Genomic DNA, 27,538 nt, shown 5'->3' on the forward strand with positions numbered 1-27,538 from the left:
AAAATTATAATCTATATCCAATACTACCAATTCCCATTACCATGCTCTACTTTTTCTGTTTTCAAAAGCATTTATTACTAACATACATCATTTACTTATTTGTTACGTTTGTTGTTTATTGTCTCTCTACCCTAGAGAGACACTAGAATTTAAGTTTTATGGGGGCAGCAATCTCTATTTTGTTTATTTAGCTCAAGGACCAGAATGGTGCCTCAATATGGCAGTAATTCAGTATTTATTGAATGAATAATGTTTATTATTGTAAGAGTTGAGAGTAATGTTTAGTTTAACCCTCAGTATACCATCAGGTTCATTAGACCTGCTTTTAGTTTGTTTCTTTTGTGAGCATTTTTAACTATTTCTAAGAATGTATATTTTATGACTTTTATTCTTTCTTAGAGACCTTCCAGAGAACAGAGAAAAAATTTACTTTTCTTAATAGACTAAAACTCATTCTATCCCAGAATTACTAAATGGGTCCATTGGTTCTTTTTGTAAATCTAAGATACATCATAGAATCCTAGTGATCTTATTTTTGCCATATCTTAAAGTATTTTACTATTTCCTCATCAATTATTCCTACTATGCATTTAAAAAAAGTTAAACTAATTAAAAATAGTGGAATGAGGGAATTGCCTAAAATGATGATGTAATAGTGAAATAAATCTTCACTGTTTGATCATCCTTCAGTTTCCTTATTTTGATGCCCAGAGTACTGCATTATCTTTCATGAATGTATAAAAGAAGTCTGAAGTTACTTTTTTTTTTTTTAGCTTTCATTGAACAAAGTTTAAAAAATCCAGAATTTTACATTTTCTGCCCAAACTGGCAAATAAAAGAAAATTAACAGAGAAAGACATTTCACTGTTATTAGATGAATCAGAACATGAATGCCAGGAGACAAGTTGTAGTATCTAGACTTTAATAATGTGATGAACTTGACCTTTTAAATGCAGAAAGGAAATAGAGTATTCTCATCTAGTCATTCAAACAACAGGAAGTTCTTTGCTACACAGTATTTTATGACAAGAATCTGTACCATCCAGCTTTGATAAGGGGATGTATGGCAGTATTATTTCACATTTTATGATACTTGTGTACCAAAATTCACTTGATATGGTTTGTTTCAAATGGACAGATGCTGAAGGCATATGTGTATGCAGGGGTGATTGGAAGGAAATAGATAATATGGAAGTGAAAAAAATTAACTGGATTGGTCATTCTAATTGGTGTTTATAAATCAAAAAGTAAAAATATTTTGTAATTATGGAGCAAAGAAGAGACATTTTGAAATGTGTTAATTATTTACAAAATGGTTGTGCTCTACGTTCATACATGACAACTGACTAGCAGTTAGTTGTATTCCAGGATGTTATACATTTCAGGTATATTTAACTTCAAAAATAGGGATATATAAAATAATAATTTAGATTTGCCATGTGTAAATTCTTCTTAAGATTTCTGATCATACTGTTTTTCATTATTACTTTTTATTTGTGAAATGACTTCAATTATTAAAGGGTCTGTTGGACCCAGATGATTAATGTCAATGACTATTTTTCTTGTGCGTGCGTGCTAAGTTGCTTCAATTGTGTCTGACTCTTTGCAACTCTATGGGCTGTAGCCTGCCAGGCTCCTCTGTCCATGGAATTCTCCAGGCAAGAATATTGGAGTGGGTTGCCATACCCTCTTCCATGGAATCTTCCCAATCCAGGGATCGAACCTGTGTCTCTTATGTCTCCTGTATTAGCAGACTGGTTTTTTACCACTAGTGACACTCTAAGCCACCAGGGAAGCCCATAATACTGGAGATACTGAAGATAACTAACTGCCCTAATACTGGAGATAGCTTAATATTAGCCTAATAGAGAAATGAGGTGCTAGTGGCTGCATGGTAGTAAGTAGACTTTTCAGACTATGTAAATGAAACAACTAGGCTGATATTAAACAGGAAAATTAAAGAAGTGTATAACAGGAGAAACAATGTATCACTGGTGGTAGTGGTGGTGGTGGTGGTGAATCTCTAAGTCATGTCCAACTCTTTTCTGACTGTGGTCTGCCAGGCTCCTCTGTCCATGGGATTTCCCAAGCAAGTATACTGGAGTGGGTTGCCATTTACTTCTCCACGGGATCTTCCCAACCCAGGGATCGAACCCACATTTCCTGCACTGGCAGGTGGATTCTCTACCACTGAGCCACCAGGGAAGCCCAGTGTACTACTATATAGCCATAAACTGAATATTGACCTGAGAGGGGAGATGGAGGAAAAAGAAATTCAGATAGATTGTTATTAGAAAGCTGAATCCTCTTTTACTTTATTAGGAATTTAGATATTAATGCATGAAATAGATAAATCCATAAATATCAAGATGAACATTATTTAGAAGTATATAGGTAAATATCAAAAGAAATAGAACGAGAACTGTTTGCCTCTGAGGAGTGGGCTTAGCACAGGGATGGGCTCAGGACTTTCCTCTCAGCACAGGAGAGAACTGCTGTTCTTTTCTTTTACACTTTTTCAGTATTATTGGAGTTTTTACAACCATGTGCATGTATTTCTTGATAAAAATTAGCAGTAAAATGGGAAATTACGTATTTAAAGAGAAAACTTAGCTGGTATGTATCACCTGAAGTTGAAGGCACAGGGACAGTACAACAATCCTAGAGCTGAGGTGGTAAACGTATGGTGATAACTGGAAGGAAGCTGGAATATTGGCTTAAAAAGACATTGTAAAGGAATATGCTGTAGAATTTAAGACCTGGCCTGATTGAATAACAAGATGAAACATTGGCTTAAGATGAAAATAAACCTGCATTTTAAGTCATTAACAACAGCAGGGAGGCATTTTGAGCCAGTTTCAAGTGGGGTTGTAAAAATGAGTTTTGCTTTGGATATGTTTTATTTGCAATGACTGTAATATAAATGTGATATATCTTATAAACAATTATAAATATAAGCCTGGACATATTTGATCTTAAGGTCTGGAGAGAGATTTGAAGAATATATCAGCCCCCAAAATAATAAAAATGAATTGTTTTGAAGTGACTTACTTCACCAAGGAGAAAGTGAAGAGAGAATCAGACATTGAAAACCATACATACACTCACATACAAAGTTAATGATAGGTAAAGAAAAAGGATTTGGGAAGTAGACAAAGAAGTGTTAAATAGAAGGATGGTTGAAAGAATATAGCTTCCAGATTGGTATTAAAATTTTTTACCAGCAGGTTAATACCAAATTTATATAGCCTTTAAATCTTCTCTAGAAACCTATAATATCTTCCCCTTCATTAAATTTGAATGTTGTATGCTTGTCATTTTACAAATGTTTCAAGTGTCCGTATTGTATATTTTGCCTTTTGGACAGAAAAGGTGAAAGTTAGGAACAGGCACCATAGTAGATACTTAAGAACAAAAACAACTTGCATACTCCGACTGTGTTTACTGTTTCTGTTAATGGTTTTTTCTTTTCTGTTCTTATTAGTGTAATTTGAGGCGTCTTTTCTTTCTAAACAAATATTTCTTAAACAGGTGGTTTATTTTCTAAATCCTTGGGAGTGGCAAGAATGGAGTGAGAGAGAACTCGGTGTCTGTCTGTCTGTCTGTATCTTTGGGGTTACGCAAAAGCCTTTATATGACTTTATATGACTGATATGCTTTGCAAGAGCTCTGTGCTCATAAGCACCTGTATTTATTTCCTCTTTCTTCTTCCTCCTCTACCTCTAAAAAAAGAAAAGCTAAATCCCCATTTATCACTGACACACACTTAAAAATATAAAATTTCTGGTAAATTTAATTTGATTTAAAGTAAGATGAACAATTTGATGCCTAACTTGCAAATTCTTCTACTAAAATTTGTTTTATTTAAACGATTGCCAGTTATACAATGCAAAAATTTAATGATGAAATGGTTTTGTGACCAGTGTTAAATGGAAAAGTATAAATAAGAGAAAACTAAGACAGAAATAAAGAGCAGTTTGAGAAGAATGCTTGTGAATAAAGTGGCTCAGCCCTCAGGGGATTTGCATGTGGCATTGTGTGTATTTCAAAAGTTTCCGTTGAAATAACAGATGCTACTGATGAAGTTGGGAATAGTAACTTCATTTGTGGCTGGTTCAGTTGCTTATTAAAAGTGAGAAGATCCCAGGGGGAAATCTGGCATAGTGGAGTTAGACTCAAGAAAGGATATAACATAAATATCTTGCAGCTTTATCTCTGTGATCTTTAATCCATGAATACTGGGTAGGTGCAGGCAAGATTATCAGTAAATGTCCAATTATCTTATATTACATTTGGATCCTGTGTTTGCCAAGTAATTTTATTTGATAAGTGATTTTTTAAATTTCTTTTGTAGTTTCTAGAGTTGCTTGCTACAGAAATTCCAGGTTTTTTCCTTAGTCATTGATCATTTATCCTATTGAGCTTTTATGTGTATACAGTGAGACTCTATATAATTATCTATTGGCTTATGTACTCCAGAACAGTATTTACTGACATAAGTGTACATATGAATGTTTCCTTTTTCTTTTAAATTTTTTCCTAATGTAATTCAAAGTATGCAAGATGTTGTGCTGATAACTGGATAGATAAATACAACTTATGACTTTGTGAAGGAAATAAAATAATTTTTAATGCAACGTGTTCTCAGTAGCTTAAGAGATACAAATAACCTGCTTTAGACTATAAGAGGGAGAGAAAATAATTCCACAGAATGAATTCAAAAGAAGAAATGTTATTTAGGTAATTCATTGCGTAAAGATGAGTACCTGTGATAAATACACAATCATGCTTTGATGTGTGGAAGATAAAAAGGTAGAATGCTAAGGTTAAATCCAGGATGTTACAAATTTGAAAGTGATCCTTTCTGCTTTTGAGGGGTTATCAGGGAAACATCAGTGGATGAGGTAACACGTGATTCGAGACTTGAAGACCAAGTCGCCCAGTTCCAAGTGGTTGAGATTGGAGTTGGCTTGTGTTTCAAGGAATACATGCATAAGCAAAGTTGCAGAGGACACGAAGACACTTTAGGGAAATTACTAGGCATAGATGGAGCACAGAAGTCGAGAAGGTGAAGCCAGAGAAATAGATGAGGACCAGAACTTAGAAGGCACTGTGTGGCACACAGAGGAGTTTTACATTGATTCTGCAAGCATTGAGGAATCATTCAGGGCATAATGTTTTCACATTTATGTTTTAGAAACATTATTTCATTCACAGTATATACAGATATCAAATTATTATATTTCTGAAACTAATGTTTTGGGGTGGGGATGGGGGGGACTCCCTAAAAAAAGAAACATTATTCTGGTAAGAAGGGAAGGCAGAATGGGTTGTGGTACTAGGGATACTGGGGTGGGGGTGGGGGGGGACTCCCTAAAAAAAGAAACATTAATCTGGTAAGAAGGGAAGGCAGAATGGGTTGTGGTACTAGGGATAGATATTCTAGGTGAGAAATTAAGTGTCTCTGGATCAACCTTAATGGCACTGAAGTTATTACAATAGATTTGGTGAACGACTATTTGAAAGGTGAGAGAGAAGAGCTGAGGTTTTGATTTGGAAAATAAGTTATTGAGAACTTACAAGGAGGAAAAGTAGGGTTATTTGTTTTTAAGAGAGAAACTCAAGGAATGGGGAAAAGGTAGAGAATTTATTTTTAGTGATTATGATTTTGAGTTGCCTATATGAAGTCTAATCCAAATATCCCATAGATCAGGAGCTCAAGAAAAGATTCAGTCTAGAAATACAAATTTGGTGGTTCTCTCAGTGGGCATGTGTGACATAACCTGGGACAAAGAATGTAATATACTATGTGGCCAGTGAAGGAAAAAGACGCTGTCAAGGGGAAGAAGAACTAGGAAAGTAGGTTGTGCTTTAAGCCAAAAAATTGTTAACTGCTCACAGAGGTCAAATGAGAAAAGTACTGAATAAAGAACTGAGATGTCATATTCAGAGGTTATAATCACAGGAGTTCCCTGGCAATCCAGTAGTCAGGACTCAGCTCTTACTGCCAAGGGCCCAAGTTCGACCCTTGGTTGGGGAAATTAGATCCCACAAGAAAGTAAGAAAGGAAAAGAGAGAGAGAGAGAGATTGTGCTGGCTTTGAAGTTGCAGACAGCCTGTAGAAGCTGGTGAAGGCCAGGAAATGGATTTTCCCCAGCCTCTGGAAGGAAAGCAGCCCTGCAGGAAAAAAGAATTTATAGTAATGGAAATTGGGCTGGGTTAGGTGGAAAACTAGGCAAAGAGCGAGATGGTGTTGAAGATCAAGGGAATAAAATGACCAAAAGTACAGAGAAGGGAAAGCACTGGGAGTGTTAAATTACAAAAAGTAAGACCTTTTAGTTTAAAATATTAGGTAAGTAAAAAGGGAGTGTGGCCAATACATTAGAAATGTAATGTTGTTGATTTGTCTTTTGTGCTATAACTACCAAATTACTTAACCTCAGTTTTATCTTCTTTATGTTTTGTAGTTTGTTTGTTTATTTTAAACATTTCAGTGTGTAAGATTTGTTAAAGTAGGAGTTAATAAAATGTTTTTCCAGAGATCACCAAAGATTATAGAAGATTTCAGTTCAGCATATCCAATTGAATAATGCCATGTCATATGAGTCATAGTTTGGGCTGTGTACTTCAAGGGAGAAAAGGTGTTGAGAAGGCCCAAAATCTTGGTTCCTTAGGGATTACAGATATATAGCAACCATTGTTTCTTTTTTCCCAGCCCCCATCTGTGAGCCTGTCTGTAGACTCACAGATATTTGGAGAAAAAAACAGTTGCTAGAGAACTTAAACACTTAGTATTGTATGAAGACTATTTTGATCATGCAGTCAACATAAGGTAATTAATTGATAATTGGTGGAATTGAGTATTTCTTGTTAAATAACACATATCCCAAATATAGAGGACTTTCAGTCTATTTGGGAGCTTCCCTGGTGGTTCAGATGGTAACAAATCTGCCTGCCACTGCAGGAGCCTCAGGTTCGATCCTTAGGTCAGAAAGATCTCCTGGAGAAGGGAATGGCAACCCACTCCAGCCTGAAGAATTCCATGGACAGGGGAACCTGGAGGGCTACAGTTCTTGGGGTCAGGGTCGGCAAAGAGTCAGACATGACTGAGTGACTTCCACGTCAATCTTTTTAAAGACTTGATGTTACTTAAATCATCCTGTATTTTTAAAAATGAGATGATTGTGGTTATTTGCTGAACACAGTAATGCTTTTTGGATTCTTTAGCTCAGAGATACATGATAAGATCCTTGAAGGCAAGCACCATGTCTTAGTCATCTTTCTGTCTCCTACATTGTCTTTTACATGAGAAATTTTCAGTGAATATATGTTCAGAATTAACTTGACACTACATTAAATGAAAACATTTTACACTTTGAGGAAAGTTGCATTTTACATTCTTAAATAATTAGTAGTGGCAGAGTCAGTTTTTATATCTTCTTTGCTGAATATTAAATTCAGGTCCACTGTTTGCAGAGAAAATCATAAACATATACCTTTTCACTGAAATGTAATAAGACTTAAAATTTTAGACGTTAGAAATTAGGATTTCTAGAATTTTTTATGTAAGGCACCATATGGGCCCCCATATAAGAAGGGACTATAGGGTATAAGACTCAAGGAAAGATTTTTCTTAGTGCCTGGCTCCTGTGCTAAAATAACCAACTGGATATGCTGAGCTGAAATCTTTAGTAGTCTTTGGTGATCTTTCGAAAAATGTTTTACTAACTCCTACTTTAACAAATCTTAACTTCTGTAAAAAAAACAAAAAAGAGAGAGAGAACCAGCTCTATAATTGTGACTGCTTCCTCAGCACAGAAATGATCTTCACCTATTCCCACCCATCAGAATTTAGGCAGGCTAGGTATAATTGAAGTGAAGCATGAATTGGCTTTATTCCTCAGAAATTTAGCCCAGACTCTTCCTTAGTTCCTTTGAAAACTTGAGTATAGTCTTATGGGTAAAAATAGCTGCATTAGCACTACATATCACAAAAGCAGCAATTGCTGTTTTTTGTAGCAAGCACCCATTTTAAAAATGAATATTTATGTGACCATACTTACAGGATTGTTCTGAAGGTATAATATGTATTTAAAACAATTTACAGACAGTGAGTCACCATCGCCATATAAATAGGAAGGATGTTTATCTTTATGCATGAGAGAAAAAGAGAGAAGGAAGGAGAGAAAGGAGGGAGGGAAGAATAAAGATAGCAGAATAGTTACAGAAATAGAAAATGTGTAAAATGTGTAAGGTTATGGGTTCACTTTTCTTTGGGGTTTGCCTTTTTGTTTTGAAGGTTATTTCAGAAGACAGGAAATACAAAAGTACGCTGTAATGCTGTTGGACTATCTCTGCTCCCAAGAGTACTACTCTGGCAGAAAGAGACTTGTTGTACTGTTTCTTGGAGCGCTCCACACAGTAGGAAGTCAAGACTTTTAAACTAATGAAGGAAGGACATAGGAAATTTCTTAGTTGGAAAAATAGATTTAACATTCATAAGTCCTCATATGTGTTAAAGGTGAAAATGAAATGAAAAGCTTCCTGTAGGTAAGAATATTTTAATGCTCAATATTTGTATGTATAAAAAGGTGAAAATTCTTAGTAAAGGAATTATCTCACCCTTTGTTCCAGGTTTCCCAGGTGACTCAGATGGTAAAGTGTCTGCCTGCAATGCGGGAGACCGGGTTTGATCCATTGGTTGGGAAGATCCCCGGAGAAGGAAATGGCAACCCACTTTGCCATTTTCTAGCACTCTTGCCTGGAAAATTCCATGGACGGAGGAGCCTGGTGGGCTACAGTCTATGGGGTCGCAGAGTCAGACACAACTGAGCGACTTCACTGCACTTTGTTCTATTCAGACTGTATTGTTTGCTGTATCCTTTTACCTCTTTAATTATGTTGCTTGTGCCTTTCCTTTTTACTCGTGTCCTTCATCACTTGTTAAAATCCTACTTGAGATGTTTGCTTCCAGCCGTATTTTGTTAACTTACACCAGACTTGCCCTCCTGACAAGAGATGATGAAATTAGCAGACAAGGACTTTAAAACAGACATTATAAATATGTGGAGGTTTAAAGGGAAAGAGGCATATAAGAGAAATAGAAGATATAAAAATGAAGCAAAGAAAAATTACAGAGGTGAAATATATAATAGTTTGAAACAAAAAAATGAAATGAAAAATTTTAGTGGTTTGATTTAACTACAGATAAATTAACGCATTTTCAGATATTGAACAACAGGCAGTACAGGACCATGATTCTTGAGAATGTGGAAATGAATGAGATACGCCTACAGTCAACCTGCATTGTGATACTAAGAAAGGGAATCCAGGCATAGTGGCCATCTCATTAAGAGGAGAAGACAGAAATCAGAGTTCAGAGAGACTAAAGAAGCTGTAATTTGTGGAGTAGAGTACTGGAGACTAGAATTCCTAGAACGTAGCAAACAATTCCCAGAACTTACCTGAGTTCTTACTTGCCAGATTGGACAGTATTGAACACCTGAGACATTCAATAGAGATCCCAGAAGATATATCTTAGTAGTAGGGCTTCAGTTCAGTTCAGTTCAGTCGCTCAGTCATGTCTGACTCTGCGACTCCATGGACTTCAGCATGCCAGGCTTCCATGTCCATCACCAACTCCCGGAGCTTACTCAAACTCTAACCCTAAGTAAAGGCTACTCTGGACCACCCTAGCAAAGCTTTAAAAGTCTCAAAAGGATCACCTGATCTGGAGGTTACTTAACTGCTTGTCAGAACAGAGTCTTAAACTTTTTAAAGTAAGAAAACAAAATCAAGACACTCAACAGTGTACCTGAGTAGCATCCATGGTGGGAGGGGGAGGGGGGGAATTACTAGGCATTAAGAAAGCAGGAAAATGTCACTCATAACCAGGAGAAAAATCAGTCAAGTGATACAAACCTAGAAGTGACAGAGAGTATGAAGCAGCAGAGACTTTAAAACAGCTGTTAAAAATGTACTCTGAAATTTAAAGGAAGAGAGAAATGTAATAAGAGAAATGAAAGGTATGAAAAAGAAATGGAACCTCTAGAACTGAAATACATATTTGAGATTAAAAATTTACTGGATGGGCATAAGTACAAGATTTAGTACAATTTAGATTATTCAAAGGAAAAGAGCAAGAGACTTATGGACAACTTAAAGCCAATAATTTCAGCAATTTAGAAGTAACTGACACATTTTTTGAAAGTCACAAATTATCAAAACTGGCCCAAGAAGAAACTGAAATGTTAATGGCTCCATATAGACTGGAAAAAAAAAAAGAAAGTAGAATTCCTCTTTTAAAACCTTCTACAAGTAAAATTCTTGATTCACAAACAAGGAAAACTCCAATCTAGATGGCTTCAGTGGTGAATTCTATCAGATATTTAAGGGAAAAAATAATACCAACACTTCTGAACTCTCGTGAGGCTAGTTTTATACCAATGTCAAAACCAGACATTTAAAGAAAAGTATAAATCAATATCCTTCACAAACACAGATGTAAAAATTCTTAATAAAATAATAGCAAATAGAATTCTGCAATACATTTTAAAGAATAATACATCCTAACCAAGTGGAGTTAATCCCAGAATACAAGATTGTTTTCATATTTGAAAATGAAATCACTGTAGTTTACCGTATTAAGAGAAAAAGAGGAAAAGCCATGGGCTATCTCAGTTGATGCAGATAAGGTACTGAGATTTCAGCACACATTCATATTAAAAACCCAGGAAACTAGGACTAGAAAGGAATTTCTTAAACGTGTTATGAAAGATCTACAGCAAAACAATGCTCGATTATGAAAAAATATATTTTTCCCTATAGTTGGGAACAAAGCAGAGATTATTTCCTGTCACCACTGATACTGAGTATCATAATGGAGGTCCTGTATAATACAGTGAGGTGGAAAAAAAAAAAGAAGCAAAAGGCATACAGGTCGGAAAAGAGGCAACAAAACTTTTTATTCACAGTATTCATCAGTGTAATGACCATTAAAGTCATAATGAGTACTACTTCACAACCATTCTAAGGTTACAGTTTAAAAGACTGACAGTTTCAAAACTGGTACAACCACTACAGAGAACATGATGGAGATAATTAATAAAAAATAAAAATAGAACTACCATATGATCCAGCAATCCTACTGCTGTGCATGCATCCAGGAAAAAACAATTTGAAAGATTACATGCACCTCAAATGTTCATTGGAACACTGTTTACAATAGCCAAGACATGAAAGCAAGTGAAATGTCCATTGACAAATGAATGGGTAAAGAAGATATGGTACATACATACAATGGAATATTACTCAACCATAAAAATGAAATAATGCCATTTGCAGTGACATGGATGGACTTAGAGATTATCATACTAAGTGAAGCAAATCAAAGACAAATAAATATCATAGGATATCACTTGTGAAATCTTAAAAAATGGTACAAATGAACATATATATAAAACAGAAGGAGTCACAGCTGTAGAAAACAAATTTATGGTTACCAAGGGGGACAGTGGAGGGAGGGATAATTTGGGAGATTGGGATTGAGATATACAGACACTATATAAAATAGATAACGACTTACTGTATACCACGGGGAACTCTACTCAGTACTCTGTAATCTATATAGGAAAAGGATCTAAAAGAGGAGATAAATACACACACACATATAAGTGATTATTCACTTTGCTGTGCAGCAGAAATCAACAGAGCATTGTAAATCAGGTCAGTTCAGTTGCTCAGTTGTGTCCGACTCTTTGCGACCCCATGAACTGCAGCACGCCAGGCTTCCCTGTTCATCACCAACTCCCAGAGCTTGCTCAAACTCATGTCCACTGAGTTGGTAATGCCATCCAATCATCTCATCCTCTGTCGTCCCCTTCTCCTCCCGCCTTCAATCTTTTCCATCATCAGGGTCTTTTCCACTGAGTCAGTTCACATCAGGTGGCCAAAGTATTGGAGTTTCAGCATCAGTCCTTCCAGTGAATATTCAGGACTGGTTTCCTTCAGGATGGACTGGTTGGATCTCCTTGCAGTCCAAGGGACTCTCAAGAGTCTTCTCCAACACCACAGTTCAAAAGCATCAATTCTTCAGCACTCAGCTAATAACTAGGTTACAAGCTCTTACTCATTTTTGTTTACCCTATAGCACCTTCCCTGGTGGTAGGGCTTCCCTGGTGCCTCAGAGGTTAAAGTGTCTGCCTGCAATGCTGGAGACCCGGGTTTGATCCCTCTGTTGGGAAGATCCCCTGGAGAAGGAAATGGCAACCCACTCCAGTATTCTTGCTTGGAGAATCCCATGGAGGGACGAGCCTGGTAGGCTGCAGTCCACAGGGTTGCAAAGAGTCAGACATGACTGAGCTACTTCACTTTCACAGCACCTTGCTTATTGTAACCTTTCAATACATGTTTGTTAAACTGAGCTCACGTAATGCAAAGACAGAGTTACTAGCTATTGCTTTGATTATAATTCTAAAGTCTGAAAAGAATCATAGTCCCGGATCTTAGCAAGACAAGGCTAACAGGTAGGTAAGAGTCGAAATTAGGCATCTTTAGGACAGTCCTAATTTTACACTTTAGGGCAATCCCATTTTATATTCTGTGGTGGTGGCAGTACACACAGAGAAGATGGGTGCTCCTCGGCCCTGTGGGACATTGTCTTTAAGGCAAGACACTGAGTTGGTTGTAAAAGTCTGGAGGATTTAGGTTATGTAGACTTAAGTAGTAGTGTATTTGACTCCAGTAATGAATCAAAAGTGGATAGAATCACAGAAACTCCATGCTAGAAGGTACCATTGATACCACTTAATCCAATTCATTATTAAACAGACCCAGAGAGGATAAATAACCTGCCCTTTCAGTTCAGTTCAGTCGCTCAGTCATGTCCAACTCTTTGTGACCCCTTGAATCGCAGCACGCCAGGCCTCCCTGTCCATCACCAACTGCTGGAGTTCACTCAGCTCACGTCCATTGAGTCGGTGATGCCATCCAGCCATCTCATCCTGTGTCATCCCCTTTTCCTCCTGCCCCCAATCCCTCCCAGCATCAGTCTTTTCCTGTGAGTCAACTCTTCGTCTCAGGTGGCCAAAGTACTGGAGTTTCAGCTTTAGCAAGAAATCCCAGGGCTGATCTCCTTCAGAATGGACTGGTTGGATCTCCTTGCAGTCCAAGGGACTCTCAAGAGTCTTCTCCAACACCACAGTTCAAAAGCATCCATTCTTCAGCGCTCAGCCTTCTTCACAGTCCAACTCTCACATCCATACAAGACCACTGGAAAAACCATAGCCTTGACTAGACGGACCTTTGTTGGCAAAATAATGTCTCTGCTTTTGAATATGCTATCTAGGTTGGTCATAACTTTCCTTCCAAGGAATAAGCGTCTTTTAATTTCATGGCTGCAGCCTTTGGCACATAACAAATAAGAGATAGGGTTAAGACTGGAACCCAGGTTTCTGACAAAATCTGTACCAAAAATTTAATGAAGGGGAGAATGGCTGCCTGTGGAAGTCCTAATGAGTTGCCCTTAGAAAAACCTTCCATTAGGTTTGTATATGAGGTTAAGAAGCAAACAGGATAGGAATAAGAGTCAGCTGTCATTACCAGGATAGAATCAAAACTGAACCATGAGTAGGGCCAAAAGTTGACTTGTATGTTCCTGGTGATGTCTTTACTTCATTTACCACCAAGAAGTCTGATTTCATTTGTAACTTAAGCCTATTTTGTATACTTATTGACAACTTTTCTACAGTAAGAATATTCTGTAGCTTGTTGAAGAGGACTTAGTATATAACCTAGATATTGTTGAATTCCCTGGCTTTGTTAAAACAATCTAAATGCAGCTGATCTCTCTCATAAACCTTCCTTTTTTCAATATTCTCTCTTCATGTGTAAATTTATTGGGGTTTGGGGCTGATTAACGGTTGCTATTTTGCATTTCCTTGGTTTAGGAGTTCATTTTTTTAAGGACAGTATTAAGTCAGTTTTGTAATTAGTGATTTTTAATGGTCATTTTGAGTTTTAATGATGAAGGATGTTGAGGAACAAAGGGCAGCTTTGAAAGTTACAGCAGAGCATGCTCCTTAGATGAATCCTTTGAATGAAAGAAGAATAGTATGGATGGTGATGATGAAGGAATAGACGCTGCGGCTATTTAATGTATTCTCCACTTTCAGTATATGGATGCAGCCTCCGAATTTTATAAAGGAAATAATCATCAGCACAGCATCTCTGCTCTTCTATGGATTGATCTTTTTGTAATGCAGCCTCTTGGTTTTCTTAGTAAAAGTATTTTATTTTAAAATACATCTCTAGACACTTACTCCTGGTTCAGTTCAGTCGCTCAGTCGTGTCTGACTCTCTGCGACCCCATGAACCGCAGCACACCAGGCCTCCCTGTCCATCACCAACTCCCGGAGTCCACCCAAACTCATGTCCATTGTGTCGGTGATGCCATCCAGCCATCTCATCCTCTGTCATCCCCTTTTCCTCCTGCCCTCAATCTTTCCCAGCATCAGGGTCTTTTCAAATGAGTCAGTTCTTTGCATCAGATGGCAAAAGTATTGGAGTTTCAGCTTCAACATCAGTCCTTCCAATGAACACCCAGGACTGATCTCCTTTAGGATGAACTGGTTGGATCTCCTTGCAGTCCAAGGGACTCTCAAGAGTCTTCTCCAACACCACAGTTCAAAAGCATCAATTCTTCGGCGCTTAGCTTTCTTCACAGTCCAACTCGCACATCCATACATGACTACTGGAAAAACCATAGCCTTGACTAGATGGACCTTTGTTGGCAAAATAATGTCTCTGCTTTTCAATATGCTATCTAGGTTGGTCATAACTTTCCTTCCAAGGAGCAAGCGTCTTTTAATTTCATGGCTGCAGTCACCATCTGCAGTGATTTTGGAGCCCAGAAAAATAAAGTCAGCCACTGTTTGCACTGTTTCCCCATCTATTTGCCATGAAGTGATGGGACCAGATGCCATGATCTTAGTTTTCTGAATGTTGAGCTTTAAGCCAACTTTTTCACTCTCCTCTTTCACTTTCATCAAGAGGCTCTTTAGTTCTTCTTCACTTTCTGCCATAAGGGTGGTCCTGGGAAAATGTAGATTACTTCATGTGTCTTCAGAATTCCTTTCAAAGAAGAGTCAAGCTCAATTTGTGGGTTTTTTTTTTTGGTTTTGTGTTTTTGAGATAGAAAAGGGTAGGTAGGAGAAAGGAGGAAATCTTAACTTTGCTTTAGGGGAAGAAAAAAATCATTCAGTCCGTTGTTGACACCTTAGCTTCTGCATTAGTCATATGTCCCTTCCTCCTTGGCCATGGGTGGACCAAGGGAATAGCAACCATTTGCAGGTTTGTAAAGGGGCAGTGCAAGGAGAAGAAAACAGCTGATAAAGGAAAAGGTAGAGCTCCCCACCCAGCTAGGTTTTTACAGTTGTATTTTTAAACCAATCACCAGCTGCTAGATATTTGACCTCTCTTATTTCACTATTTTTGATGTTGTAAAATACAGTGCTAAATTCCTAGCTCTAATCATGAGATAATATTCAGTCCAACTTTTTTAAATGTTACAATGAAAGTCAACTACAATGAGAAGCTGGTGGACACAGTTAATACTGATATTGGAAGGAAAAACCTTTCTTCTACCTACTTGGGTCTGAATGGTGGGGAGGCCTGCAAATTAATTAATTGACAGTAGAGAGAGTAACAGGAGAAAAGACCAAAGGTGGAAACACTCAGTAACGAGTAACTTGCTGAAGGATAAAAGTTTATATACCAACTTAACAGAAGGGAGAATTTAGAGCTTCCGAAGATAGAAGGTTGTGATGTGCATCTTTCCACAGTTTTGTAGGAATGTCCTGGTACCCATGGTCTGTGACTTTCCTGATTAGAGACCTCTGAGTTGGGGAAAGGGGCTGTGGCAGCTAGCTCATGAGACAGGCTTTAGTCAGATAAGGGAAGTTCAGATAAGATTTCTTTTTTGCACCTGCTGTTGGGTTTTTGGTCCCTTCAGAGATTTACAGTTTGATTATGTTCAAAGCATTTTCACATATCTCATCTGATTCACACATCTCATCTGATTTTTTAGGTATACTATACAGGGAAAATACTGTTACTTCCATTTCACAGGTAAGGAAACTGAGATTAAGAGAGGTTAAGTATTTTCAGAGCCACAGAAGTAGTAACAGAGTCAAGATGTTAAGGGATTTACATTTCTCAATATTCCTTTGTAGTTCAGTATCAGTATTAAGAAATTGAATAATTATTGTCAATCAAGTGCTTTAAATGTGTAAAGATTGAGTAACATGTTTTATTTGTTTTGTAGGAGAAGATGATGTGAACTGGTTTATCAGTGACAAAGATATTGAGGTAAAATCAAAGTTATGAATAATAGATTAATAATTTCCTTTGATTCATAGTTTCCTTTTACTTCATTGTGATGACTTAATGAGCTTTTTAAACGTAGCAGCAATCCAAGTATCTTGTAAGAAAAAGTTTAATTTTAGTTTATGGGTGGTTGAATTTTTCAGAAGCATGGTTAAGCCTTGATTTTCTCCAGTCAGTTAATTGCCATAATGATTTAGTCCCCTATCCCTTTTGCTTCTTCTCTGCTATGATGAGTCCTCTCAGCCCATTTTGCCTGGTACCACTCAAGATCAACACCGGAAATAACTGCTTCTTCAGTGTAAGGAAATGGTTAGTCTATATTTAGGATGTGGCAGGTGTTTGTCTTTCTCAATTATTAGCCTTAATTGTGACAGATGGCTAGAGAAGAGAATAATTTTACAATTTGGTATAAGGAAAGTTTTAAGAGATAATTATATTGTGTCTCCTTTTGAGACCTACTTGGCTAATTCAGTAGAATAATAAGTGAAACATGAACTTTTTTTCAAAAAGTAAACCAAACAAGATAAAAGCATGGTTGACATTTAGTTTTTCGTCTTTAGATAGTCCGTATCGTATGTTTTGCTACTACTCTCTTGCATGATATTGGATTTTGGCTAGAATATGGGACATCTAGAATTGGATCAGTGTAGGAAGAATAGATCTTAAAAGGACTCTAGGGGGAGGACAGTATCTTTTTCTCTCTTAGAAGCTAAAATCCAGTTTGTAGGGATTAACCCTGGGCTGTTCAAAAGAAGGAATGTATTTGGTGGCTTTGTGGTTTTATAACTTTGTAGAGGGCAAAATCATAAAAAACACCAACCCCTAACTAAAAATTTAAGCAAGCTTCTCATTCAGAAAAATGTGGTATACGTTCAGATATATGTCAGCAATATCTTTGACTCTGAATGCCACTGTAATGTCTAAAGGATGCATCAGCGCCCTTACTAGACCTGAACTATAAGCAGAGAAAGATTAAAAAAAAAAAAATGGACTCATGGAGAAGTGTAAAAGAATACAAGAGATAGGCAAACAAAAAGTAGAGTTGTCTTCATGGTACCCTCTAAAATTTTTCTTAACTCCTTTAAGAACATAAAGTTCCCTGTTGCTAGCTTCTAAATTGAACACATTATGATTGTTAATTCTGTTGAACAGAGTGAAATAATTTTAATTTATGATCTTTTTTTTCCTTAGGCACAGATAGGTAATAAAAGATCATCTGGAAGATGGACCCATCGATACTATACAGCCAACAAAAATGTTACCTGTAGAAATTGTGACAAATGTGGCCATTTGTCAAAAAACTGCCCCTTCCCACAAGTATGTGAAATAAATGTTTCTTTCCATATTGTTAAAATAGTAGGGTTAGAACCCTTAATACCTTCAAATTCAAATGTTATGTAATATATGGGTTACATTTCATGTTAAATGTTCTTGTAGGTCACAGCCTCGAGTAGTAGTAAAGGATAATAAATCTACAGCCAGAATCAATTTCACTATCCCATTAGTAGTTGTACAACCTTTAGGCAAATCATTTCACCTTTTGTGCTTCTCTTTTCTTTACTATAAAATGAGGAGGTTGAATCAGATTGATTCTTGAGACTCGTTTTTGGTTCTAAGTCTTCTGCTTTATGACACAGCTTGTTTCATTGTGGGATAATTTTCATTGCTAGATTATAATTTTAGGCATTTATAAATGTTTATCGATGTAAATTATGTTCAACAGATACATTAGCCTTTGAAATAACACAGAACTCTTAGACATTTCTTGACACTTAGTGAGCCCTTAACAAGTATTTCATCCCTTACCTACTCCTTCTTCCAAATGACTGTCTTTCAGGTATTTGAGGTGGCTCTCTTGTTTCCTCTTTTACCTTTGTTTCTTCAGGCAAAGCAACCTCTTTCTGTATCTTTCTCCTAGACTTAGCTTCCAGATCCTCATCATGCTACTTTCCATCTTAGATACATTCGACTTTGTCGGTGTTCTACAAAGCAAGGCATAAGAATAGATGCCAACTAATAGTATACATGCGGACTAAGCCTTTGTGGCAACCACAGAACACAGCTGGCTTTTGTTAAGACTCTGACTTAAGATCTTTTGTTTGATTTTACAGTTATGTTTGATTTGACCTTCATTGAGTTCCCAAATGGAAATAATTTTTTAAGCAATTATACTGAAAAAGAAGTATTCTATTTGAGACTGAAGTATTTTGCTAAAGAGATTTTTTGTTTGTTTGTCTGCCACATAGAAAGTCCGCCCCTGCTGCCTCTGTTCCGAGAGAGGACACCTCCAGTATGCCTGTCCGGCCCGCTTTTGCTTAGGCTGTTCTTTGCCTATGTCTTCCACTCACAGATGTCTTGAAAGAGCTTCCTGGAGAAAACGCTGTGACCGATGTGATATGATAGGCCACTATGCTGATGTGAGTATCTAGCAAATGACTAATTTGTCAGGCTTTGGGGGCATCATGCCAATTTGTAACCATCTGCCAGCCTACTTAAAAGAATGTTTCTCTGCTCTGTGTATAATAATAGTCAATGTCCCTTTGGCCACAGATCATGTATATGAGTACTATAATATCTCAGGATAGGGATCCTACTGAATGGTTCATCCAGAAGCAGCATCAACAAAAACTGTAAACCTGTGCTAGCCTCTTTGGCATAATGTGTTTGCCAAAGTAAAGTTTCAAATTAAAGAGGTATGTAATAAAAAACATGTAAAATTTATGCACCTATTCATAGTTAGATGAAATACATACATATAAATACTTAATAGTTGTATACAAAGGTCTTTATGAAGCCTGCTTATTGATGGCTCTTGGTGATACAATAGTCTCATGCAAGAAAGACAAGCCACCAACACTTTAAATCTGCTTATCTTAGATCTTTCATTAGATTTTAAAAGACAGAAGTAACTTAGAAGATATTTCAATTACTTGTAACACATTGAATTTTAGCACATTGTTATTTTAGATGTCATTTTGTGTCATGTTATAAATGTTGGTGGGGTTTTAGTCACAATTTCAACCAGAAGGGCTATAGAATTAAGTATGCCCTCACAAAAAGTAGGAACCTTTTCCTTTAATTTGTTCTTCCCAAAGACATGATACAAAGCACAAATATTTTTAAAATTTTGCATATATTGAATTATGCCTAGAGCCTTTTGCTTAAAACATTAATATGACTGTCTGTTGGGATAAATGTTTGGTATATGTGTTTCTTATGTAAATAATATAATAGTTATTGATTATAGTTTCTAAAGGGCTTTTATAAACAAAAATAGGGTCACTGTCTGTTAAGTTAATTTTTTTCCAGTTAATTCTTTATGAATATGTCTCTGTATCAGTTCATAAAGGCTGTCTTTCTCATGGCTAACCTTTATTCTTTTTTTTTTTTTACCAGTTATCCAGCTATTTCTCTACCAATACATTTAGATTTTTTAAGCAAACAGTACTGCTGTAAACATGTTTTTACCATGTTTTTATATCTCTTCATTCATGTAAGAGTATATTTCAGTAAGTTGTATCCTAAATGAAATTGTATTATTAAAGGATATATATACATTTGTTGTTCAGTCACTAAGTCGTGTCCGACTCTTTGCGACCCCATGGACAGTAGCATGCCAGGCTTGTCTGTGCTCCAGTATCTCCTGGAGTTTGCTCAAATTCATGTCCATTGAGTTGGTGATGCTATCTAACCATCTCATCCTCTGTCAGCCACTTTTCCTCTTACCTTCAATCTTTCCTAGCATCAGGGTCTTTTCCAATAAGTCAGCTCTTCACATCAGGTGACCAAAGTATTGGAGCTTTAGGAACAGTCCATCCAATGAATAGTCAGGGTTGATTTCCTTTAGGATTTACTGATTTGATCTCCTTGCTGTCCAAGGGATCCTCAAGAGTCGTCTAGCACTATAATTTGAAAGGATCAGTTCTTCAGTGCTCAGCTTTCTTTATGGTCCAACTGTCACATCTGTATATGACTAGTGGAAAAACCATAACTTTGACTATATGGACCCTTGTCAGCAAAGTGATGTGTCTAATTTTTAATATGCTGTCTAGGTTTGTCATAATTTTCCTTCCAAGGAGCAAACGTCTTTTAATTTCATGGCTGCAGTCACCGTCTGCAGTGATTTTGGAACCCAAGAAAATAAAAGCTCTTACTGCTTCCACTTTTTCCTCTGCTCTTTGCCACTAATTGATGGAACCAGATGCCATGATCTTTTTTTTTTCTTTTTTTTTTTTTTTGAATTTCAAGCCAGCTTTTTCACTCTCCTGTTTCACCCTCATCAAGAGGCTCTTTAGTTCCTCTTCACTTTTGGCCATCAGAGTATATATGCATAAATATTGCCAGATTACTCTTCTAAAAGATTGAACCAATATATCCATCTGCTAGCAGTGTCCTAAAGTACTCTCACCCCTAGTTGTAATCAGTCTTTAAATTTTTGGACATTCAGATAAGGAGAAAATTGTATCTTACTGTTTCAATTTTTATTTCTTAGGCCCTAGTGAGATTGAATATGAGTCTCAAGACAAAGTATAGAGATGGACATTGTCATTTCACTCCAAAGTAGTTTTAAACTTATTTTTCAATATTTACTAGCTCTTAAAAATAGTAAGTTTTAAGTTGTCTTAGATTTATTCTGTTATTCTCTGCATTAAGTTGTCAATGATAATTTCTTGGCAAGATTTTCTAGTTTGGCAGTTAGGTTTAAAAGCATATTTTTTAACTTCTTTATTCCAAAGAGCTCTTAGAAACATGGTCTAACTTGTCTGTGATAACAGAAGAGGCTCAGACATTGTCATGAGTAGTTTTTTTTAAAATAGGAAAGCACAGTACAGAACAGTTAAGAATGGTTTGTTAAAGGTTATGTAATTAGCTATGATTAAATCTGTAGCTCATTCTGCTTAGCTTCTTAATTTTGGCCTCTAATGTATGTTAAACTCCTTATCTAAAATGGCCTTGAGGATTAATAACCCCAGTTATTATACATTTTTAAGATAGGGTTAGACTGTGGCTGGCTTCAGAGAAGCCATCACCTTTTACCCTAAATCTGCAAAGATCTGCCATTGTGTTTTGTTTTGTTTTTTTAATTACATGGTGAAAGTTCTGGACATGAATCGATCTTTTCTCAGTCTGCCCACCTGGTATAGGATTCCCTAGGAGCCCCATCACACCTGAGCTTTACTGACTTTTTGTTTTTGTCTGCACTAGTCTTCATTGCTACATGCAGGCTTTCTCTAGTTGTGAAGCAGGGGGCTACTCTCTAGTTACAGTACTCAGGCTTCTCGTATTGTGGAACATAGGCTCTAGGCACACGAGCTTCAGTAGTTGCAGCAACTTCAGCTCAGTAGTTGCGACTCGTGGATTCTAGACCTCAGGCTCCGTAGTTGGCTCATGGACTTAGTTGCTCTACGGCATGTGGTATCTTTCTGGACCAAGGATTGAACCCATGGGCCCTACATTGACAGGCAAATTCCTATCCACATTACCTCCAGGGAGGTCCTCCACTGACTTTTTCTGAAGAAACTTAAAAGTCCTTCCACTATCCCAGAAGCTCTTCTTGAGGATTCACTTGGAGTTTCTTTCTGGCCCCAGATTGGTGAAACTATTCAGCTAATCCCACACTTGCTTTAAATCTGTCTTGAAACCTGGCCCTCCACAGAAAATATTGTTTCCCCTGCAGCATTCTCAAATTCTTGCTGCTCATTCTTTCTTGACCCACATACCTCTGAATTAAGCTGATTAGGATCAAGCTCTTTCTCACTGGCCATTGTTGTTTGGTCACTAAGTCATGTCCGACTCCTTGTGACCCATGAATTGCAGCATGCTGGGCTTCCCTGTCCTTCACCATCTCCCGGAGTTTGCTCAAACTCATGTCCATTGAGTCAGTGATTTTATTGAACCATCTCATCCTCCACCACCCCCTTCTCTTGCCCTCATTTCCAAGCTTTAAGGTCTTTTCCAATGAGTCACTGGCTGCTACTATTTCTAAATCATTTCTCCTCCCTCTTTGTGTATATATCTTTGACTTATTTAAGGCTAAGACCCTCTGACCATGATGTTCTTCAGTCTTCCTTGTCATTTTCATCTTCCCACCTACTGGAATTTATGAAGCCCTGGGTAACTGTAGATGCCCTAACCTCTTATAAATTAAGGAGATTAAGAAACTTCCATCTTTACTTTTACACCCCTATTGCCACATCAGGATCTGTGTAATACCAGAGCACCAGTTAAATGTGTAAAGACAATTATTAATGAAAACTCATGAGTCATATTCATATTCTTGCTGTGACTCCTGAATTCTGCTTGGAAAGCTCTTCAGTTGAGTTCGGTCACCGAGTCATATCTGACTCTTTGCGACCCCATGAATCGCAGCACACCAGACCTCCCTGTCCATCACCAACTCCCGGAGTTCACTCAAACTCACATCCATTGAGTCAGTGATGCCATCCAGCCATCTCATCCTCTGTCGTCCCCTTCTCCTCCTGCCCCCAATCCCTCCCACCAGCAGAGTCTTTTCCAATGAGTCAACTCTTCACATGAGGTGGCCAAAGTACTGGAGTTTCAGCTTTAGCATCATTCCTTCCAAAGAAATCCCAGGGCTGATCTCCTTCAGAATGGACTGGTTGGATCTCCTTGCAGTCCCAGGGACTCTCAAGAGTCTTCTCCAACACCACAGTTCAAAAGCATCAGTTCTTCGGCACTCAGCCTTCTTCACAGTCCAACTCTCACATCCATACATGACCACAGGAAAAACCATAGCCTTGACTAGACGAACCTTTGTTGGCAAAGTAATGTCTCTGCTTTTGAATATGCTGTCTAGGTTGGTCATAACTTTCCTTCCAAGAAGTAAGCATCTTTTAATTTCATGGCTGCAGTCACCATCTGCAGTGATTTTGGAAAAGCTCTTCACTTGTTAACTATTGTATAAAAGTAATGGTGTGAACTTCCAGAGTTTTCCAATGTAAAGGGTAGAAAGATGGCTCAAGGCTTTCATAAGTCAACCTACATTATTGGTGCCTTCCAAAGGAAGAGAATCTGAAGTGTAAAAAGAATCTAAATTTTAAATCTACCAGTCTCTCTTCTTGTTGATAGCCTGTACATAAAAAGAGAATTTAAAGCTGTCTGTATACATTGTAAAGTTAGGCTTTGCTGAAGGTCTGAAAGTTAAAATGATGCTGTAGTTCATGAAAGTACATGGAGAAGATTCACTTACTGACAGTCTAGATGTTGTCAGTTTAAGTCCTCCTCAGAATATCCTCTCAAGTTTCTGTCTTAAACATGCAGATATTGTGGATATAATAAACACCTTTGATAATAAACTTATTTAAAATATCATTGGCTCAGACAGTAAAGAATCTGCTGCTGTGCGGGAGATCTGGTTCGATTCTTGTTTCGGGAAGATCCCCTGGAGAAGAGAATGGCTACCCACTCCAGTATTCTTATCTAGAGAATTCTATATATAGAGGAATCTGGTGGGCTATATATACTCTATGGGGTTGCAAAGAGTCAGACACGACTGAGCAACTAACATTATAAAATAGATGAAAATATTTTCCAAATAAGAATCAGTTCAGTTCAGTCACTCAGTCGTGTCTGACTCTTTGCAACCCCATGGGCTGCAGCATGCCAGGCTTCCCTGTCCATCACCAACTCCCTGAGCTTACTCAAACTCATATCCATCGAGTCGGTGATGCTATCCAACCACCTCATCCTCTGTCATCCCCTTCTCTTCTGCGTTTAATCTTTCCCAGCATCAGGGTCTTTTCAAATGAGCCAGTTCTTTGCATCAGGTGGCCAAAGTATTGGAGTTTCAGCTTCAGCATCAGTCCTTCTAATGAATATTCAGAACTGATTTCCTTTTAATAGTTTGATATATGCATTCAGTTAAATATGTGGTTATGCTGACACCTGACTATTGAACTGACTTTATTGAGAATAAGGAAAATCAGGTTAGATATAGTTGTTATTCTCACTTTTCACAGCATTTCAATATTTAAGCATAATGTTGAAGAAAGGAGTCATGGCTGGGATTGATTGTTTTGCTTAATTAAAAAAAAAGGTTGAATAAGCTTATAAAATGCTTATTTACCTGGGAGACAACACCTCGCCTAGGAAGTTAAGTAGATTTCTGTGCTTAGAGGCCTCTTATTCTCTTGATGGGTGTTTGAAAAACTCATGATAATGTGAGTGAAAATTCATATGTGTTCATTGTTCAAGGAGTAAATCCCAGAATTAGTCATTAATAATTCGTTGGAACTGTTCCCAAACCACCTAATAAATGAATATGTAAACTTTTGTGGTTAAAATTATGTTTAACCTTATGGAAATAACCTTAGCAGGGAAAAAGTTCCACACTTTTAACTGAAGGAGTGTAATTTAGCACAAAGTCTGAAGAAGAAGCCAATCCTTATTTTGAAGTTCAACTGAATGGTATGCTTTCTAGTCATATCTGACTAACCCGATGAATTCCCCCAGCCTCCCCAAGTCTCCCTATAGCACATGCCTCATGGATTAGTATTAGTCACTTTCAGTAGAACTAGCAGATTGAGAGCAGGTTTCTGTATTTTTCATGAAAGATTTAAGAATAAGTTCATAGAGGATAGAAATGGTTCCTTTTCCAGACCCCCTGGCTTCCACCAAAAGAGGAGAAAGATTGTCCTTGTACAGTCTCTAAAGCAAACAGCTCTAAAAATGAAAAGATAAATAAACTTTATTATTTTATTGAGAATTTTGTGGGACTTAGGAATGAATTTAATCTTCAGTGCAGTCACACTGAGAAGACATGAGTCTTTAATAAATAGAGCCAGCAGGCCACTGGGAATTTTGTTAAATATCTAACTCATTCTAGTTCTCACTTTGCAGTTAAATTTAACTTTTAAATCCAATAATAAGGACAAATTCTGGAGCTTAGTTATCTAAGCTATGAGTTTGGAAAATGAAATTAAGGAAGTCAGATCTTCATTAATACTTGGTAGCTAAAAGTTTTATTTATTAAGCATTACAGGCTAAGGTCAACTCCCCTGAACTTGATAAATCCCATACAAATTTTTGATTGGGTCTGGTCATCTTCCTTAAATAGTACACAGTGAAAGAAAATACAGCAACTGGAAAAGATTTTCAACCTCTGAAAGTATTCATAGTCTTAATTATGGACATCATCTTTGTTAGTTTACTCATCTTTGAAAAAACAGCAGTCTTCTGATGCATAAACATGGATGTCTTGCCATTTGTTTGTGTCCTCTTATTTTTTTCAGAAAAATTCGTTTTCATTGTACAGATTTTTCACTTCCTTGGCTCAGTTTATTACTAACTATTTTATTATTTTGGAAGCTGTTATGAATGAGATAGCTCTCTTCACTTCTTTTTTAGATACTTCATCATTAGTATGAAGGAATGCCAGTAATTTCTATAAGTTGGTTTTGTAACCTGCCACTTAATTAGTTGCCACTAACCAACTAATCATTGATTAATTCCAAGAGTTTTTTTTTTTTTTTTACTAATTCTTTAAGATTTTCTTTATATAAGATCATATTGTCAGCAAATAATGACAGTTTTTCTCCTTTCTTTCCAATTTGAATGCCTGTTATTTCTTTGTCTTGCCTAATTGCTCTAGCTAGGACTTCCAGTACAGTCAGCTCTCCATATCCATGGGTTTCACATCCAGGGATACTAAGGGCCAACTGTATTTATTGAACTATACCATTTTATACAAGGGACTTCAGCTTCCAAGGATTTTAGTATCCACAGGAGCTCCTGGAACCAGTCCGCCGCAGATAACTGACAACTATCTGTGACAACTGAATAGGGGTGGTGAGAGTGGGCAACTTTGTCTGGTAGCTGATCTTAGAAGAAACCCTTTCAGTTTTTCTTCAATGATTATAATGTTAACGGTGGGTTTATCATATATGATCTTTATTATGTTATTTTGAGGTGTGTAATGAATTATACTTACTGATTTGCATATGTTAAAACATTCTTGCATCCAGGTATATATGCATTGCACTTGGCCATGGTGATAATCCTTTTAATGTGTTCTTGAATTTGGTTTGCTCATATTATATGATACACCACAAAACTGTTAGAATGGCCATCAAGAAGTCAAGTGCTTGTGAAGATGTGGTGAAAAGGCAGCCCCTTACATACTGTTGGTAAGAATGTAAATTAGTTCAGCCTCTATGGAAAACAATACAGAAATTCCTCAAAAAATTAAAACTAAAGCTATCATATGATCCAGCAGTTCCACTTCTGAGTATATGCCCAAAAGAAATGGAATCAGGGCTTTCACAAGATAGCACACCCATGTTTACAGCAGAATCATTCACAATAGGCCAGGGTATGGAAACAGCCCAAATGTCGGTCAGTGCATGAGTGGATAAAAAAGATAGAATATATATATGCAGTGGGATATTATTCAGCCGCATGAGAAAGAAAGATATCCTGCCATTTGTGACAGCAAGGATATACGTTGAGCATTATGATAAGCAAGATAAGTCAGACAAAGACAACTATTACATAATATCACTTAAATGTGGAATCTGAAAATAAAAGTAAAATCTATTAAAAGAAAAAAGAATAGTAAAATGGTATTTACCAGGGGATAGAAGTGGGGGTATAATATAGATGGTATTTAAGGGTACAAACTTGAAACTAGCAGTAAATAAGCACAGTATAATGAATATAATCTATAATACTGTACAGTAATGATGTAACATGATAAATATTACTTCCTTCACAGTCATATTACAGTATATAAAAGTATCAAAGTAACAACGCCATGTACCTTAAATTTACACATTGTAACATTTCAGTTCAGTTCGGTTCAGTTGCTCAGTCATGTCTGAATATTTGCAACCCCAAGGACCACAGCACGCCAGGCCTCCCTGTCTATCACCAACTCCTGGAGTTTACCCAGGTCATGTCCATTGACTCGGTGGTGCCATCCAACCATTTCATCCTCTATCGTCCCCTTCTCCTCCTGCCCTCAATCTTTCCCAGCATCAGGGTCTTTTCAAATGAGTCAGTTCTTCGCATCAGGTGGCCAAAGATTTGGAGTTTCAACTTCAACATCAGTCCTTCCAGTGAACACTCAGGACTGATTTCCTTAAGGATGGACTGGTTGGATCTCCTTGCAGTCCAAGGGAGTCTCAAGAGTCTTCTC

The 27,538-nt window shown here is 37.1% G+C and overlaps 1 protein-coding gene and 1 long non-coding RNA gene across 3 annotated transcripts in view; both read left to right on the plus strand.

Annotated features, from left to right (window-relative positions):
• LOC129650262 (uncharacterized) overlaps nucleotides 1-8,961 on the plus strand; it is a 60,418-nt gene extending 51,457 nt beyond the window's left edge. The window contains exons 2-3 of the long non-coding RNA XR_008713691.1: nucleotides 8,300-8,550; nucleotides 8,635-8,961. This is a non-coding gene — a long non-coding RNA (uncharacterized LOC129650262). The remainder of the gene's footprint in view (nucleotides 1-8,299; nucleotides 8,551-8,634) is intronic.
• ZCCHC7 (zinc finger CCHC-type containing 7) overlaps nucleotides 1-27,538 on the plus strand; it is a 267,242-nt gene that overhangs the window by 188,756 nt on the left and 50,948 nt on the right. For both annotated transcript variants that reach the window (XM_055578547.1, XM_055578546.1), the window contains exons 3-5: nucleotides 16,322-16,365; nucleotides 17,575-17,700; nucleotides 18,630-18,800. In XM_055578547.1, the coding sequence (XP_055434522.1) occupies nucleotides 16,322-16,365; nucleotides 17,575-17,700; nucleotides 18,630-18,800 (341 nt within the window). The remainder of the gene's footprint in view (nucleotides 1-16,321; nucleotides 16,366-17,574; nucleotides 17,701-18,629; nucleotides 18,801-27,538) is intronic.

Source organism: Bubalus kerabau, chromosome 4 (assembly GCF_029407905.1).
Source record: "Bubalus kerabau isolate K-KA32 ecotype Philippines breed swamp buffalo chromosome 4, PCC_UOA_SB_1v2, whole genome shotgun sequence".
Lineage (NCBI taxonomy): Eukaryota > Metazoa > Chordata > Mammalia > Artiodactyla > Bovidae > Bubalus > Bubalus kerabau.